The sequence below is a fragment of the Microcaecilia unicolor genome, chromosome 1 (assembly GCF_901765095.1).
Source record: "Microcaecilia unicolor chromosome 1, aMicUni1.1, whole genome shotgun sequence".
Taxonomy (NCBI): Eukaryota; Metazoa; Chordata; class Amphibia; order Gymnophiona; family Siphonopidae; genus Microcaecilia; species Microcaecilia unicolor.
In genome coordinates, this window is record NC_044031.1 from 322,312,333 (window position 1) to 322,332,207 (window position 19,875).

Below are 19,875 nucleotides of genomic sequence, written 5' to 3' on the forward strand. Positions count from 1 at the left end.
GGAGAGGAGGAGAGTATGAAGCTCAGTCTTGGTCATGTTTAGTTTCAGTTGGCGCTGAGACATCCAGGCAGCTACTTGATAGCTTCACTGCGTGCCACCTATTACTAGTATTTTTAGAAAAAGTAAACAAGTGATTCAAGTCTACCCATTCCACTCCACTCATTATTTTATAGACCTCTACCATATCTCCCATCAGCCGTCTTTTCTACAAGCTGAACAGCCCTAGCTACTTTAACCTTTCTTCATAGGGAAGTTTTCCCATCCCTTTTATCATTTTTGTTGCTCTTCTCTGTATCTTTTCTAATTCCACTATTAGGCACATTTTCGAAAGAGAATGACGTCCATCTTTCGAAATAAATCGGAACTTGGGCGTCCATCTCTCAGAAACGTTCAAATCGGTATAATCGAAACCCAATTTTGGACGTCTCCAACTGAAATCCATCGCAAGGACGTTCAAATCTCAGGGGGGGGGGGTATCGGAGGAGGGACTTGGACGTGCCTAAGACTTGGACATCTTTGAGCCATAATGGAAAAAGGCAGAGACGTCCATGTCTAACACTTGGATGTTTTCACCCGGACGTGTTTTTATTACGAATGAGGCACAAAAAGGTGCCTGAAATGACCAGATGACCACTGAAGGGAATCGGGCATGACCTCCCATTACTCCCCCAGTGGTCACTAACCCCCTCCCACCCTCAAAAAACATCTTAAAAAATATTACGTGCCAGCCTCAGACGTCATACTCAGGTCCATGACAGCGCATGCAGGTCCCCGGAGCAGTTTTAGTGGGTGCAGTGCACTTCAGACAGGCGGACTCAGGCCTATACCATACCCCCCTACCTGTTACATTTGTGGAGGAAACAGCGAGCCCTCCAAAACCCACCAGAAACCCACTGTACCCACATATAGGTGCCCCCCTTCACCCGTAAGGGCTATGGTAGTGGTGTACAGTTGTGGGTAGTGGGTTTTTTTTTTGGGGGGGGAGCTGTGCCCTCTGCGGTGCCCAGTTGCTGTCCTGGTATGTCAAGGGGACCAGTGCATTACAAATGCTGGCTCCTCCCACGTTCAAATGGCTTGAATTTGGATGTTTTAGACATGGTTGTCTTTGGTTTTGAAAATCGCCTAGTCAAAGACATCCATGCCTAGGAACATCCAAATCCAAGGACGTCCTTGGTATTTTCAAAACGAAAGATGGACGTCCATCTTTTTTTGAAAATACGCTTTTTCCTGCCTCCGGATTTGGACGTTTTACAAACACGGCCAAATCCCAACTTGAATGTTTCTTTCAAAAATGCACCTCCACATCTTTTTTTAGATGCGGTGACCAGAATTGCACACAGTACTCGAGGTGCAGTTGCACCATGGAGCGATATAAAGGCATTATAACATTCTCATTTTTGTTTTTCATTCCTTTCCTAATACTACCTAATATTCTATTTGGGTTCTTAGCTGCCGCTACACACTGAGCAGCGGGTTTCAGAGTATCATCAATGATGATACCTAGATCCTTTTCCTGATCTGTGACTCCTAATGGGGAACCATGCATCACGTGGCTATATTTCGGGTTCCTCTTTCCACATGCATCACTTTGCACTTGCTCACGTTAAACGACATTGACCACCCTCCAATCTTCCAGTACTATGCTTGATTTTAAACATAAATTTCATATTACTAACAATAGTTCTGCAAGTTCATTTTTTAATTCTGTCACTACTCTGAGATGTATACCATCCGGTCCTGGTGATTTGCTACTCTTCAATTTGTCAAATTGTCCCATTACATCTTCCGGGTTTACAGAGATTTGATTCCGTTTCTCTGACTTATCTGCATTGAATACCATTTCTAGCACCGGTATCTCTCCCACATCTTCCTCGGTGAAGACCGAAGCAAAGCATTCATTTAATATCTCCACTAAGGACTTGTCTTCCCTGAGTGCCCCTTTTACCCCCCATTCATCTAGTGTTCCAACTGATTCTTTTGCCAGCTTCTTGCTTTTAATATACCTAAAAAAGTTTTTACTATGTGTTTTTGCCTCCAACACATTCTTCTTTTCAAAGTCTCTCTTTGCCTTCCTTATCAGGGTTTTTGCATTTGACTTGCCATTCCTTATGCTGTTTGCTACTATTTTCATTTGGATCCTTTTTCCATTTTTTGAAGAATTTGGTTTTTTTTTTTTTTTAGCTCTAATAGCTTCCTTAACCTCACTTTTAACCATGCTGGCTGTCATTTGAAATATATTTGGCTTGGGCTCCCAGTTTGGTATTTTTGAACAGCATCCGTGCCTGATGTAAATTTCTGACATTTGCAGCTGCTCCTCTAAGATTTTTTTAACCGTTCTTTTCATTTTAACGTAGTCTCCTTTTTGAAATTTAAATGCTAAAGTATTGGATTCCTGTGCATACTTACTCCAGAGCTTATATCAAATCTGATCATGTTATGATCACTGTTATCAAGTAGCCCCAGCACCATTACTTCCTACACCAGATCATATGCTCCACTAAGGACTAGGTCTAGAATTCTTCCTCCTCTTGATGGCTTCTGAACCAGCTGCTCCATAACTGCTTCCCAAATCCTCCAAGCATTTCGAACCATCTCCCTTCCCTTTATTTCTGTACTGGGTCTCACAGCCCTGCTTATACCCCTCACTCAAACATCTTATCCCTACTGCCTTTCTAATTCCTGCTCATTTTTGTAGTCCCTACTATCCCCCCTACCTAATCCTCAAGTCACCATTCTTCCAATCCTACCAAATCCCTGAGCCCTCACTCACAATCTCACCCAAGCCAAGTCTCTATTAACCCTTCCAGTAGTCAGTCAGTCTTGGAGTCTGTCCTCTAATGGCCTCCTACCCAATCCCAGACTCTCTGCCTGTCTCTCCTCTCCCACATCACCATGTCCCCAATATCTGTCCTCTTGCCTCTTTCTCTTCCTTTCCCAGCATTTATTGCCCATGCTGCTCCCAAATACCAGCTTTTCTCCGTCCCCAACATTTACCCAGCTACTTTTTCTCCGGTATTCATTACCCTGCCTATCCTTTTTTTCTCCTCCGTGTGTTCCCCTCTTCTCCCAGCCCCCATTAATAGCATCAGCATAAGCTCCCTCTTCTCAAAGCCCCCTGCATTAGCATAAGTCTCTCTTACCAGCACACAGAATCAGCCACCCCTTTCTCCCAGTTCCAACATCGGTTCCTCCCAACATCAGCATCTGGCTACCCCTTTCCCATCCCATTCCCTCCCCTCCCATGCCACAATGTAAAAAGCTAGAGCACAGCAGTGGAAGCTTCAGCTTTTGCTCCTCCCTGGGAATCTTCAACTGGCTCTGCTGGCACCACAGGAAATTAAAAAATGCGAGAACAAGTACTTCCTGTTTCTCATGAAAAACAGGAAGTGCCTGCGCTCATGTTTTGAATAGCTATAATGATATATATGACATTATATAATATAAATAACTATAATCATATATAAGATAGCTACTGATGGTATTTTCCAGACATTTCCACACAGATGCATACCATGTGTCGCAATCTCCTCCACAAAGTTTTCCTCTGTAAAATGCTGGTTTTCTTGGGAAGTGATGTCATCTTTCAGCAGGTCTCCTGTGTCTTCCTGTAAGCACAGTCATAAAAGCAGTTCTCATTGATCCCTTGAAAACAGCCATCGTTATTCAGTGAAAACAGGACTCAGACTTTATTTCCATTTAGGGAAAAACGGTAATAGATTTCTCTTTTTGACTCTCAAAGATCTAATTTAATTTGATTTATTAAACTTAATAACCAGCCTTCTACCAACACATCAAGGCTGTTGACAAAAATAATAATACAATAAAACATAGTTATATAACTATAGCACGTGTTCTCTGAGGAGAGCAGGATAGTAATCCTTACAAATGGGTAACATCTAATGGTACAAACACGAGAACTTTTCTCCAGCACTAATATACAGCGTTTCAGCATCCTTGCCTGTTCCCACCATTCACTCTTGGGAGGAGCCAGGTTAGTGCATTGCAGCTTTATTAGAATCATGGGCGACGAGAACACCTTTGTGGCTTGGGAGAGAGAGGGACAAACAAACTAACCTCTGTCCTTGCCTCCCAGTCCCAAGCTCCTCAATTCCTAATGCTATGTGGAACAAAAGGTTGGTGGGGCCTAAGAGTAGAATACTGCACATTGGGAAGGTGGGAGGGATTGTGAGAATTATTATTCTGCTGTTCTTTGAGAGCACCTGCTACAAGTAGGACATGCAGGATAGTAGAATCCTCACTGATGGCACTCCTTAGTTAAAGTAATGCTACAACCAGCTGACACTCAAACTGTTTTTGGTGGCAACAAGCCTTGTTTTCACTTTTTTTTTTTTTGGAAGGCAGCCTGAAACTGAAAGAAATGGGCCTAGGAAGGATAAAGTTGGATCCTAATCCCCATCTAAGTTCTGGAGGATTGTCTGGCTAAATCTACTGTTGCGTTGGGAGTCTTGTTGTAGACAGTAATGCGAAGTGAACATGTGGACAGAAGTCCATGTTACAACCCTGTAAATTTCTTCTATAAAGAATTAAAGAGTAGCAAATTTTCTGGACCGGATAGTATCTATCCCAGAGTATTGATAGAATTGAAAAATGAACTTGCGGAACTATTGATAGTAATATGTAATTTATCCTTAAAATAGAGTGTGGTACCGGAAAATCGGAGGGTGGCCAATGTAACGTTGATTTTTAAAAAAGGTTCCAGAGGAGATCCGGGAAATTATAGACTGGTAAGCCTGATATTGGTGCTGGACAAAATGGTAGAGACTATTATAAAGAACAAAATTACAGAGCATATTCTAAAGCATTGATTAATGAGACAAAGCCAACATGGATTCAGTGAAGCCAAAGAATTCTGCCTGTAAATCAAGGCGGATAATTTAAGTCCTGCTGGGAAAAACCATAGTTTTTATTGAAGTAACTTTACATTTTTTTTAGTAGCTTTCAAAGGCGATACATTCTTCTCCTGGTCATCAATAGAAATCAAACAAAATAAAACATGGAAAAGAAAATAAGATGATACCTTTTTTATTGGACATAACTTAATACATTTCTTGATTAGCTTTCGAAGGTTGCCCTTCTTCGTCAGATCGGAAATAAGCAAATGTGGTAGCAGATAGTATATATAAGAGAAACATCAAAGCATTACTTTGACAGTCTGACAGAATGGGAGGGTGGGGGTATGCATGGGGACATCAAAGCATTTCATTGATATTCTAACAGGATGAGTGTTGGTAGGTGAGAGGAGGGTAATGAACAGAGAAATACAGCTTTATGGTTTATAATGGGTTAGAAAACCCAGATCCTTATTAAGTCCTGTTTGTTGGGTGTCAAAATATTCAATCATTCTTATTTCAAAGGTCTTACGTTCCTGTATTGTTTTAAAATTAACTTTCAATATTCTTACTGTGAAATCACTGGTGCAGTGTTCTGGTCTTGTGAAGTGTTGGCTCACAGGGGTGGGGGCTTGACTGGCACCGGCTATTTTCATGTGATGTCTGTGCAGATTGAATCTTGTCTTAAGCATCTGGCCTGTTTCTCCAATATAGCATCCTTCGTTACATTTTTTACACTGAATGATATATACCACATTGGAAAATGAGCATGTAAAATAGTCCTTTATGTTGAATATTTTCCTTTGTGAATGACTGTGGGGTCTTGTGAAATGTTTTGGCATAGTTTGCAGCTGGCTGTGTTACAGGGAAACGTGCCTTTTTCTTTTTCCGTCTGTGTTGGAAGTTTACTTCTGATCAGCTTGTGTTTTAAATTTGGTGGCTGTCGGAAGGCCAGCACTGGTGGGGATGGGAATATCTCTTTCAGTAAGTCATCATCCTGGAGTAGTGGCTGTAGGTCTCTTATGATTTTCCTCAGTTTCTCCAGCTCTGGGTTGTATGTCACTACAAGGGGAATTCTGTCTGTGGCTTTTTTTTCTTTGTACTGTAGCAGATTTTCCCTGGGTGTTTTGAGGGAGGAGGCAATATTCTTAGAGATTATTTTGAGGTTGTAGCCTTTCTATTTGGTCAGAAAATGTATCAAGTTAGTCCAATAAAAAAGGTGTCATTTTCTTTTCTTGTTTTATTTCTATTTATTACCTTAAAAGTGGACTAACATGCTAGGAAACCACTAGGTCTGTACGCAAATTATTGTTAAATGTACTAGTTAGTGTTAATTTTTTAAATCTATTTTCCCTCTGCTTGTTGTAAGCAACACATTTTTGCATTCACTAGTCATACCTAGTAATACACTTCTTATTTTTTTAGCTCTTTCAGTTTGTTGTACAATCCCAGTATTCTTGGCAAAGGATTTATATAAGTACCTTTCATGGAACTGTTTGACCCTGGGTTGTTGGTGAGTAGGTGGTTTCCAAGTCAGTGACAGCTGTGCAGATGAGGCCTGTGCAATGCTTGTCAGAGCCCTGAAGCTACCAATGATTTAAACCCCTAGTAGGTATACATCCATTAAATTATAAATATCTAAAAAGAAAAGTTCAGCACACCAAAATGAGAAAATAAATTTCTTTTATCAGTATTTCAGTCCTATATGGATTTTCATCATCAGTTACCAGTCAGACCTTCTTCTAGATCAGGGTTGTCCAACCTCGATCCTCAAGGGCTGCAATCCAGTTGGAGTTTTAGGTTTTCCATAATGAATATGCATGAGATCTATTTGCTTGCAATGCCTCCATTGTATGCAAATAGATCTCATGCATATTTATTGGGGAAATCCTGAAAACCCGACCTAGCAAGGGCCAAAGTTGGACACTCCTGCTCTAGATGAATATCTCGACCCTGGATGTTACTACTACTACTTAACATTTCTAGAGCGCTACTAGGGTTACGCAGCGCTGTACAGTTTAACAAAGAAGGACAGCCCCTGCTCAATGGAGCTTACAATCTAAAGGACAACATGTCAAGTTGGGGCAGTCTAGATTTCCTGAATAGAGGTATGGTGGTTAGGTGCTGAAGGCGACATTGAAGGTCTTAGGACTGAAGGCTACAGGTCCCTTTAAGGAAAGTCAGGAGAGAGAATCTGCTCAGTGTGAAGATGGCTGCTAGCATTTTCTAAGTAGTAAAATATCTGAACTACAAGAGAAGGTGAAATATGTGAGGGGCATCCTAGATAAGGAAGATTTAAATTAAATTGCTTATATAATGAAGAAAAGATTTCTGTTCTATCAGTCCTAAAGGCAAATAAGTCTCATTGTATGTTGTAAGCCACAAGGGTCAGCATGGGAAAACTCTCTTACCTATTTTTCTTTCTTTGAGTCCTATCAGACCAGTTCTGAACAAATGGGTTACGTTCCTCTTCCAGCATTTGAAGACCAAGGCTTGTGAAATTCTGCCCTATATAAAGCATCCAGCATCTCCGACCACCCTCAGAATTTTCTGTAACAATGTATATGCAGACAAACTGCCTGTAAGGAGCTGAAACCTGTAATCAGCAACCAACCAGAACTAGCCCAAAACAGAAATATACGTCAGGGCAGAACTCTGGGCTGGTTTGGTAGGACTGTAGGAAAGAAAATTAACAGGTAAGACATTTTTCCATCCGTATTGCCCACCAGATCAGTGCAGAATGAATGGGATATAATACAGTTCCTGACTAAACCAGGCAGGACCTGACCACTCCTGCTCCAAATGCAATATCCTCTCTGGTGAGGGTATCTAACCTGTAGCGTTTTAAGAATGAATACCACAATGACCATGTTGCAGCCTTACAAGTCTTCATTAGAGTCTGAGTGGACTTCAGCCTAAGATGCCATCAACCCTCTGATTTTTATTTATTTGTTACATTTGTATCCCACATTTTCCCACCTATTTGTAGGCTCAATGTGGCTTACATAGTACTGGAGAGGCATTTGCAGACTCCGGTGTAAACAAATACAAAGTGATGTTGTGGTAAGATAAAGTACATGTGGTACAGCCACATTAGGGAATCATACAACGGAAGAGTTGTGTTATGTCCATTACGTACTTTAGTTTTGTTGTGTTGCAGAGATCAGGCATTTATGGTGGATTGGTAGGGTATGCCTTTTTAAACAGGTTAGTTTTTAGTTTTTTCCGGACATTTAGGTGGTCGTACGTGGTTTTCAAGGCTTTTGGTAAAGCGTTCCACAGTTGTGTGCCTATGTAGGAGAAATTGGATGCGTAAGTTGATTTGTATTTGAGTCTTTTGCAGCTTGGGTAGTGCAGATTTAGGTACGTTCGTGTTGATTTGGATGTGTTTCTGGTTGGTAGGTCGATCAAGTCTGTCATGTATCCCGGGGCTTTGCTGTAGATATTTTTGTGGACCAGAGTGCAGATTTTGAAAGCAAAGCGTTCTTCGATTGGGAGCCAGTGTAGTTTTTCGCAGAGGGGTTTTGTGCTTTCAAATCGCATTTTTCCGAAGATAAGCCTAGCTGCCATGTTTTGAGTGGTCTGAAGTTTCTTTAATGTTTGTTCTTTGCATCCCACATAAATTCCACTGCAGTAGTCTACATGGCTTAGTACCATTGATTGTATCAGATTGCGAAACGTTTCCCTCGGGAAGAATTGCTTCACGCGTTTCAGTTTCCACATTGAATGAAACATTTTCTTTGTTGTGGATGTCACTTGGCTCTCTAGTGTTAGGTTGCGGTCCAATGTGACGCCAAGGATTTTCAGGCTGTCTGAAATAGGGAGGGTGTAATCTGGGGTGTTGATAATTGTGGGGTTGTCTGTGCTGTGTGTAAATATTGTACAATCTAAGGCCTACTACGCAGTCTGGGACCTGCTGGAAGAGCTTGGCCCAGCCTAAAGGGCTGCTGGGAAAGATAGGTCAAGTAAGAATCTAATTGAAATCAAGAGCCAGCTTCTAAAAGAAGTTTCTAACTGGCACTGTCAGTTGGGAATTGTGAAATAGAAATAGCTCAGAAGAACCTTGCACCAGGTGCTGCATGGGAAAACAGAAGTGGGTAAAAACATTTGTGGTCAAAGACAGTGGACCATCTGCCGGAAAAAGGTGGGGGATTTTTTTTCCAGAGTAAAAATATCAAAATTTGCAGTTGGTGTTGTAATAACTGACATCTGTGCAAAATTTTTAGGGGGGCTCATAGAGTCCTATGTTAATCAAAAGAATATAAATAAGACTGATAGCTGACATATACGGGAGATTTGGAGACAAGAGTTTGACCTGTGTGTCACTCTGTCGGAAAAGATCTTCCCTAAGAATATATATCCATATTCTTATAATCCATGCTTCATATGTAACCATGCAAAATCCACTACAAAAAAAATGTTCAATATAATGTGGATACTGAAACGCATAAAACCATACCTTCCCCTGAAAACATTCCGGAACCTGGTGCAATCCATGGTTCTTACCCATGCTGACTACTGTAATAGTCTCACTGCTTCTCATCCTTTGAAGTTCACTCCATCCGTCTATTCTACCCGCTGCCACTCAGAGTTGCAGTCATTTACCGCCCCCCAATAAGTCCCTCCCTTCCTTCCTTACTGACTTCGATGCCTGGCTCTCTGTTTTTCTTGAACCCTCATCTCCGTCCCTCTTTCTTGGAGACTAACATACACGCTGATGACCCATCCGACTCCTACGCTTCTCAGTTCCTCACTCTGACATCCTCCTTCAACCTCCAGCTGAGCTCCACCACCCCTACTCACCAAACTGGCCATTGTCTTGACCTCGTCCTCTCCTCTACCTGCTCACCCTCCAATTTCTGCGCCTCTGCTCTTCCTCTCTCAGATCATCACCTGATCACCTTCACACTTCATCACCCTCTCCCTCAGCCCAACACAACACTAACCACTACTTTCAGGAATCTCCAGGCTGTCGACCCGCCCATCTTATCCTCTTGTATCTCTAATCGCCTCCCTTCCATCATGTCCTCCGAGTCTGTCGACAAGGCTGTCTCTGCTTACAATGCCACTCTCTCCACTGCTCTGGACACACTTGCACCATCCATCTCCCGTCCCACAAGGCGTACTAACCCCCAGCCCTGGCTGACCCCTTGCATCCGATACCTTCGCTCCTGCGCCAAATCTGCCGAACACCTCTGGAGAAAATCTCGCACCCATATCAACTTCATTCATTACAAATTCATGCTATCCTCATTCCAGTCCTCCCTATTCCTTGCCAAACAGGACTATTACACCCAATTGACTAATTCTCTCGGCTCCAACCCTCGTCGTCTCTTCGCCACCCTTAACTCCCTCCTCAAAGTGCCCTCTGCTCCCACCCCCCCTCACTCTCTCCTCAATCACTAGCTGACTACTTCCGTGACAAGGTGCAGAAGATCAACCTCAAATTCACTACCAAGCCACCTTCTCCTCTTCACCCTTTAACCCACACTCCCTCAACCAACCAACCAAGGCCTCCTCCTCCTCTTTTCCTGATATCACCGAGGAGGAAACCACCCACCTTCTTTCCTCCTCGAAATGCATCACCTGTTCCTCTGATCCCATCCCCACCAACTTACTAAACACCATCTCTCCTACTGTCACCCCCCCCCCCCCCCATCTGTCATATCCTCAACCCCTCTCTCTCCACTGCAACTGTCCCTGACACCTTCAAGCATGCTATAGTCACACCACTTCTCAAAAAACCATCACTAGACCCTACCTGTCCTTCCAACTACCGCCCCCATCTCCCTCCTACCCTTCCTCTCCAAGATACTTGAACGCGCCGTTAACAGCCGCTGCCTTTTCTCTCCTCTCATGCCATCCTCGATCCGCTTCAATCCGGTTTTCGCCCTCTACACTCGACAGAAACAGCACTCACTAAAGTCTGTAATGACCTGTTCTTTGCCAAATCCAAAGGTCACTACTTCATCCTCATCCTCCTCGACCTATCCACCGCTTTTGACACTGTCAATCATAATTTACTTCTTGCTGCACTATCCTCATTTGGGTTCCAGGGCTCTATCCTCTCCTGGTTCTCCTCTTATCTCTCCCACTGTACCTTCAGAGCACATTCTCATGGATCTTCCTCCACCCCCATCCCACTCTCTGTTGGAGTTCCTCAGGGATCTGTCCTTGGACCCCTTCTTTTTTCAATCTACACCTCTTCCCTGGGCTTGCTGATCTCATCTCATGGTTTCCAATACCATCTTTATGCTGATGACACCCAGCTTTACCTCTCCACACCAGAAATCACTGCGGAAACCCAGGCCAAAGTATCAGCCTGCTTATACGACATTGCTGCCTGGATGTCCAACCGCCACCTGAAACTGAACATGGCCAAGACCAAGCTCATTGTCTTTCCACCCAAACCCACTTCTCCTCTCCCTCCGCTCTCTATTTCAGTCGACAACACCCTCATCCTCCCCATCTCATCTGCCCACAACCTCGGAGTCATCTTCGACTCCTCCCTCTCCTTCTCTGCCCATATCCAGCAGACAGCCAAGACCTGTCGCTTCTTTCTCTATAACATCAGCAAAATTCGCCCCTTCCTCTCCGAGCACACCACCCGAACTCTCATCCACTCCCTCATCACCTCTCGCCTTGACTACTGCATCCCACTTAACCATCTATCCCCCCTTCAATCCGTTCAGAACTCTGCTGCCCGTCTTATCTTCCGCCTAGACCGATATGCTCATATCACCCCTCTCCTCAAGTCACTTCACTGGTTTCCGATCTGGTACCGCATACAGTTCAAGCTTCTCCTACTAACCTACAAATGCACTCAATCTGCAGCCCCTCATTACCTCTCTACCCTCATCTCCCCTCCCCTTACACTCCTACCCGTAACCTCCGCTCACAGGACAAATCCCTCCTCTCAGTACCCTTCTCCACCACCGCCAACTCCAGGCTCCGTCCTTTCTGCCTCGCCTCACCCTATGCTTGGAATAAACTCCCTGAGCCCATACGCCAAGCCCCCTCCCCTGCCCATCTTCAAATCCTTGCTCAAAGCCCACCTCTTCAATGTCGCTTTCGGCACCTAACCATTGTACCTCTATCCAGGAAATCTAAACTGCCCCCAATTTGATTGACTGCACTTTTTTGTCCTTTAGATTGTAAGCTCCTTTGAGCAGGGACTGTCCTTCTTTGTTAGATTGTACAGCGCTGCGTAACCCTGGTAGCGCTTTAGAAATGTTAAATAGTAGTAGTAGTTCTTAGGCTGCAAGACCCATATCCTGAAAAATCTTCAGAATGCCCAAAATACAGCAGCAAGACTCATTTTTGGCAAACCACGATTTGAATGTGCAACACCCGTTCGACAAAAACTTCACTGGCTCCCTATCCGAGAACGAATCATCTTCAAGATCCATACATTAATCCACAAGATTATCCATGGTGAATCTCCGGACTATATGCTTAATCTGATTGACCTTACCACCAGAAACATGTCTGAAACCTCGCAAACTTACCTCAATCTACATTACCCAAATTGCAAGGGACTCAGGTACAAAACCTATTATGGATCCAACTTCTCCTTCTTAGGCAGCCAACTCTGGAATGCCCTCCCCAGACCTATCCGATCAATCAGGAACTATCTACCCTTCCAGAAATCACTAAAAACCCATCTGTTCAAGCAAGCCTACCCAAATGACCCAAACTAATCCTATGCACCCTTTTACCCAACACTTGCGCATCTCTACCTTCCTATATCTTTTACTAGTCTGATATACTTAACTTATATTTTCTCTATCAATTTTCACTATGAATGCTCTGTAATCCCTATTACTATGTAAGCCGCATTGCACCTGCTTTGAGTAGGAAAGTGCGGGGTACAAATGTAATAAATAAACCTTTTAAAAGAACCTGTTTCTCACTCTCTTTATTTCTATTTATAGGGATTCTCCAACAATGCATGAGATTTGGTTTAGACATGACAAAAGGGTAACTAGAACATATCTCTTGACTGTCTTTTGGTCTGGCGAGAGAACTGCACGTCTCTGCCAGAGTTAAAAGATCATAGCAAGCAGCTTTAGAGTTTTCTGCACTACTCAGTGACATGGCTGGTCCATTGCTGCTGAGTACTGAACAGAATACAGAAGTTGGAATGATAGGAGTTAGATGGGTTTGGTAAAAGCCTTCTCTGAGTTCTCTCTGCACTACCAGGCAGAACCTAGGGGACAGTTAGCACCCCAATAATTCATTGGTGACGCCCTTCAGTTGTTTGAACACGCTAGGTTTCTTTACTTTCTTCCTTTTGGTCAAAGAGGGGATTATTGCATTATTAAATCTTTGTTGACCAAAATTTAGCTTTACAGGCTTTTTCTGATCAACTCTTTTCTTCTTTTACACCCCTTTTCCTCTGCCTTCTTCTGTCTCTTGATAGTACACAGGTTGCTGTACCTGTTTCTCTCTTTCTCTTTGCTCTCTCTCCCAGAACTGTACCTGCAATTACTCCCTACCTCCCCTTTGGTTCAAATTTATTAAGATTTCCGCTTTATTACCATCTCTTCTCTCTACTCTTTCCTGCCTTTGAGGCTTCATGCTGTCAAAACTTCTTCCGCTTTTCTTACTTTCTAAATACGCTGTAACCTATACACTGTCATCTTTGGCTGAACATCCTTCCGTGCCGTGTACATGCTTGTCTGTGAGACTATGCCTGCTCCCTAGTGGTACTTTTATAAGTACTTCTGGTTATTCTGTTCGTCACGATGCTTGACACTCCCAGAGTAAGTTACTCATCGTGCCCTTTATTTTGCTTTAGCGGACCCTACCACCTGTCACTTTTCTTTTTCCTACCTCTCTTCTGATCGGCTATCACCATGTTTAGGCAACCTTACACTTCCGGCACTGAAGACGGTCATGCTATCTCTCTCCGGTTCCTATAATCTACCTCCTTCAGCCCTTCCCCGCCTCATTTGCTCCAACCTGTATGTTTTCCTCTGTTATCTATTTTCCTTACTACGAAACAGTCTTAAGAGCCACTATTTACCGTTGGTTCGGACCTGTTGGGCGGTTGGGCCAGATTTCCCACCTCCCACAGTTGAACAATACCTTCTGCTCCCAAACCCGGTTCACAACCTTCTGTCAAACTCAATAGGGAGGTGACAGTACTTGGGCAGAATGGGTGCCCAAACCCTCCTCAGTCTGAAGTGCCCTCCCAACCTAACTATCCAATACCTGCCCAGAGGGGATGCCTTGCACCCCAAACTGATGTAGCCGTTCAGACTGGCACTGACCCATGTGTACGTGCCACAACTCAAACATCCCCTTCCCAACCGCTTCTGGATGCATATGTCCAGACCTATTGGTCTCCAGGGACACCTACTAAATTATACTGTCCAAACAGGCTTGGCTATCAGCCTGTTCCTTCATGCCAGGAAATAGAGAAAATACCCGCTCTGATAGCCCAGACTAGAGCTATTTGTCAAGAGCTGCAGAATACAGGATTGCTTAAAATCTCCTCTGGCGTTGGCAATCAATGTAAGGTCACCACTCTCCCTGCCCCCCCTGCCTTTGCCAGATGCCCACCAGCTCCACCACCGACCCAAGATCCCTCACTCTGGCTCGGTTTGGGTGCGCGCCCTAAGGTACAGAGCCAACATGCTCCCTGCCGCCCTCATTCCACTCCTCCCTTCACACCTGAGGAAGACTGAGAGGTCTTCGACCTGCCACAGACTGATTGCCTTCGGTCCCTTCGGCAGAGTATGTCTAAATTGGGTAGGGCTGTCACATATAACGAACCCTCCCCTGTTCAGCAATTTACCACTATTGCTAACTGCAGACTCTTTATTGATATCTCTTCAGGTATTGAATTCCCTATTCCTTCATATGGTTCTGGTCCTTGTAGACCTGATGCCACCTCAAATCAGTTTGATGGTATATTACAGGACCTTGACCAACTACAGCAGGCCCTTGATTCAGCTGTGCGGGATCCCGGTAATGCAGTTCCTAAGCAGGTGCCCCATACTGCCGCTCCCCCTACTAAGGTTGAGCATCCCGCTATACTCAAAACTGACCTCCCCCAGCCAGCTTGCCTGCAAGTCCCTCGATCGCATGCAAGATGAACTCGATGAGATCGTTAGGGAAGTAAGCCAATTGCCTCAGCCCTCAGATGTTCTGACAGCTAAGTGTTCTGCACTTGCCCAGAAAGCTGATAATATTCAACAGACTTTAAAAGCTGTGTCGCAGGCTACCGGCGTTGCTGACACCATTGCCTCTGATCCTGCCCTTACTCCCTTTCAGAAGCTGCACTCCCAAGTGACTGGCCTCCTGACCAAATTAATGAATTTTCAGAAATCAGCCCCACCTGCTCCCACTTGCACTGAGGTTTCAAAGCCAAGCTGCATTGCCGAGAACACCAGGCATAGGAAACCTAAAGGTTATCTTGAACCTGATGGCTCCAATAGGTGTCTCACAGTTGTCACTTCTGCACCGCGAATGTCCAATCCACCAGCCACACCCGCTCAATATGTGGCACAACAGGAAAACTCTTGGCAGTATGTACAGCCATGGACTGATGATCTAGCAGGATGGTCTGAGGCTCGTCAGCCCTAATCCGCCCTGTTCCCCCGCGAGGGTTCCCTCGCTACAGATAAACAACCTTGTCCATTAGCTCATTTATGACCACCCTGATCCCCACTGGAATCATGATACCCGAACCTATCTGATTCAGGGTCTTCGGGTATGGAAAAAATACGAGAATCAATTCCCCCAGCTTTACTGCTACTGTCCCGGGAAAACATTAAACTCATGTCGCTGCTGAACAGGATGTCAGCTGGCGTTCTCCACACAGAGTACACTCCCTTGTGCGCAGTGGAACTCAATGGCCTAGTTCAGTGATGGCGAACCTTTCAGAGACCGAGTGTCCAAACAGCAACCCAAAATCTAATTATTTATCGCAAAGTGCCGGTACTCATTATGGGCGGCGTCACCACATGACCTCACCCCTATGATAGCCACACCCCTTACACCAGCCATGGCGCATATAAACAGACATCATTGAAAATATTATACTAGTATAGGAGAAAAAAATAACATGATTTTTTTTCATTATAAATCATTTCTGTAAGCTGTTACAGCTCCAGTATACCCAGTGCAAAATAAGACAGCAGGTGTAAATTCTCAAATTGGACATATTCCAAACACTAAAATGAAAATAAAATGATTTTTTCTACCTTTGTTGTCTAGGACCAGGCAGGCCTCCCTCCCAGCGGCAGTCTATCCAAAATTCATTAATACAACTTACCTTTTACCCATGTCAGTATGCCTAGGTAATACCTCTTCTCAAGCCACTACACTGGTTCACTACCCACTTCTATAGCATTCAAGTTTCTCGGCACCTAGTCATAACAGCCCTGACAAAACAACCTTGTAACAAAATAACCCTTGACATTTCACACCCTAACAAAATAGCCCTCAACAAAATGGCTCCTCCCACAAAACAACCCTTGACAAAATAGCCCCTATACAAAATAGCACCCTTAACAAAACAGCCCCCTAAGAAAAAATAACACATCAGAAAAACTATAATAAACTACAACTGAAATCTTCACTGATAAAGACTCCTACCAGCATTTAATTGCATAAAGCATATATAAATAAACAAACTTCTATAGCTACAAACTGGTATTCGTGATCTGTCCTGCTATTTAAAGAAACTATTCTTCCATCAACATGCTAATTAAAAAAAACAAAAACAAAACAATATTGTCATCATTTTCATAGTCTTACCAACCTTATCCTGTTTGGCAAGGTAAGATTATTAGGAAAAAAAAATGCAGTCCCATATTCTTGGCAGCCTGATCGGACCATTATGTCAGGGGGCTAACTTGTCAAGGGTTATATTGTGGGCAGGCCGTTTTGACAGTGGCTGTTATGTCAGGTAGTATTATCTTGGGAGCTTTTTTTGTTGGGGCTATTTTGACCTGCTACCAAGTTTCTCTAGGGGCCAAACAAACCAATCTCAAGCCCCAATCTCAGTTTTCTAGTTACTGATGCTGTGTTGAGCAAAATGTTGGTAGGGTCATGGCCCCTATAGCCCACTCAATCCCGCTGCCTATGAACCAAGGAGTGCATTAATTCAGAAGCTGCTCCCCATCTCTGTTTTTATCTCTCCTCACATGCTTCCAAGTGCAGACTGCTCATTTGGCAAGTATGTTATCTACATCCTTCTTATTCATTTAAAAAATGTATATACCACCTATAACCTAGGTGGTAAATAAATCCACTGTGAACTCAAAACTCTGCATTTTCCACTTTCCTGTGACACAAACTTGTAATAGACTTTTTCAGTGGATGTGTCATGCCCCCTTATGGGCTTATTCAAACCTACAAATTAATCATTGTATGTATTTGGAAGAAAGTTGACTTCTGTCTGGTCTTGGTCTCACTCCCCTAATGTTCACTTCTGGCCCTAGACCCCTTCATTTACTACCCCTCAAACTGCTCCACTTCCTTTTTGTCTATAAATTAAGCCCTGAATCTGCTGAATATCCAGATAATTAACAACTATGTCCACTGAATACTGCACTCAGGAAATTTTGTAGAGATTAACCCAAGCACTGAAAAGTTATTTCCTAAAAAATGCAGACACATCAAGGTTGTGTATCTGTAATGGAAGCCCTCATTATACAGCAAAATAAATCAGACAGAGACAATAGGTTGCTAGGATTCTCAGCACCTCAGAAACTTAGAAGGTGGAGACTTCTCATGTAGTCCAGGGGCGTAGCCATGGGTGGGCCTAGGCCCACCCAGCAGAGGTGTCCCTAAAGTAGTTTCTGGCTCCACTGGTCGCAGGCTCGCAGTGATTCCCACACGCTGCCTGCTGTTCATCCACCTCCTTGCAGCGCTAAGCACTAACCCAGATGCCTCTCCTCTGCCACAACTTCTGGTTTCTGCCCTGTCAAGATGTGGCAGAGGAGAGGCTTCCAGGTTAGTGCTTAGTGGCTGCAAAGAGATCGTTGAGCGGCAGGCAGTGTGTAGAAATCGTTATTACTGCTGCTGCAGAAGCACGAGGACAGTTGTGGGTGGGATGGGATAGGAAAGAGAAGGGAAGGGGGCGAAAGATGCTGCACAGGAGTGAGGGAAGATGGGGGAAAGATGATGCACGGGGGAGGGAACATGGGGGAAAGATGCTGCACGGGGGAGGGAACATGGGGGAAAGATGCTGCACCGGGGAGGGAACATGGGGGAAAGATGCTGCACAGGGGAGGGAACATGGGGGAAAGTCAGTACTTCATGAGTCCACTCAGTCTAATACAGAGCTAAGGAGTCAACTCCTCAAGAAAATGGATGTATATTCAATTTTTACTTTTCTCCTTAGATGTCAGCTCTGTAGGTACACTGGGCACCCAAGTACCCTCAATATTGAGTAAATTCCTTTACTTTGTTCAAGGAGGGGTAATCTATGTTGAGTTCAGTAGTCCCAATAGTTATGGAAAATTGACTCCTTATGTGTCTGTCTATACAGAATTCCTATTACAGGCAAGTATGTAACCTTTTCTTTTAAGCAAGAGTAATCAGCTGCACACTTGGAGTTGTCAATAGTTTCATTTAGCTTATGGATTTCTCAGGGCAACCTGGACAGGCTTATTGTGTAGACAGAGTTGTAAAACCTCTTGTCCAAATGTTCTGTCTTTTGAAAATATACTGTGTCTAGACCAGTGAGTCCTAACCTTTTTTTTTTTCCTCAGGACACACCTGATGGGCAATGCTGGCATATTTTTCACTTTCCTGATATAACCATCATGGAGTTTAATATAAAGACACCCTCATCCACAGAAACTCTCCCTCTCCCCAACAAGGGGTACAGACAGAGGTACATAAGCATCGCCATGCTGGGACAGGCCAAGGGTCCATCGAGCCCAGCACCCTGTCACCGACAGTGGCCAAAAGAACAAGCAATTTGTCCTGCTCACTACTACTACTTAACATTTCTAAGGCGCTACTAGGGTTACGCAGCGCTGTACAATTTAACATAGAAGGACAGTCCCTGCTCAAAGAGCTTACAATCTAAAGGACACGTGAACAATAAGTCTGATAGGGGCAGTCAAATTGGGGCAGTCTGGATTTCCTGAAAGAGTTAGGTGCCGAACGCAGCATTGAAGAGGTGGGCTTTAAGCAAAGACTTCAAGATGGGCAGGGAGGGGGCTAGGCGTAGGGGCTCGGGAAGGTTGTTCCAAGCATAGGGTGAGGCGAGGCAGAATGAGCGGAGCCTGGAGTTGGCGGTGGTGGAGAAGGGTAATGAGAGGAGGGATTTGTCCTGTGAATGGCGGTTTCGGGCGGGAACGTAAGGGGAGATGAGGGTAGAGAGGTAGTGAGGGGCAGCAGACTGAGTGCATTTGTAGGTAAGGAGGAGAAGCTTGAACTGAATGCGGTATCTGATTGGAAGCCAGTGAAGTGACCTGAGGAGAGGGGTGATATGAGTATATCGGTTCTGGCGGAATATAAGACGTGCAGCAGAGTTCTGAACAGATTGAAGGGGGGATAGGTGGCTAAGTGGGAGGCCGGTGAGGAGTAAGTTGCAGTAGTCAAGGCGAGAGGTAATGAGAGCGTGGACGAGAGTTCGGGTGGTGTGTTCAGAGAGGAAAGGGTGAATTTTGCTGATGTTAAAGAGGAAGAAGCAACAGGTCTTGGCTATCTGCTGGATATGCGCAGAAAAGGAGAGGGAGGAGTCAAAAGATGACTCCGAGGTTGCGGGCAGATGAGACGGGGAGGATGAGGACGTTATCAACTGAGACAGAAAGTGAAGGAAGAGGAGAAGTGGGTTTTGGTGGAAAGACGATGAGCTCGGTCTTGGACATGTTCAGTTTCAGATGGCGGTTGGACATCCAGGCAGCAATGTCGGATAAGCAGGCTGATACCTTTGCCTGGGTCTCCGCGGTGATGTCTGGTGTGGAGAGATACGGCTGGGTGTCATCAGCATAGAGATGATACTGGAAACCATGAGATGAGATCAGGGAGCTCAGGGAAGAGGTGTATATTGAGA

At 44.3% G+C, this 19,875-nt stretch overlaps 1 protein-coding gene across 3 annotated transcripts in view; it reads right to left on the reverse strand.

The window, feature by feature from the left end:
• Nucleotides 1-19,875, reverse strand: part of CAGE1 (cancer antigen 1) — a 358,253-nt gene that overhangs the window by 236,731 nt on the left and 101,647 nt on the right. For all 3 annotated transcript variants that reach the window (XR_003942755.1, XR_003942753.1, XM_030208903.1), the window contains exon 3: nt 3,512-3,605. Coding sequence is in view for 1 of the 3 variants with exons in the window: in XM_030208903.1 (XP_030064763.1) it covers nt 3,512-3,605 (94 nt within the window). In the remaining 2 variants the exon portion in view is untranslated. The remainder of the gene's footprint in view (nt 1-3,511; nt 3,606-19,875) is intronic.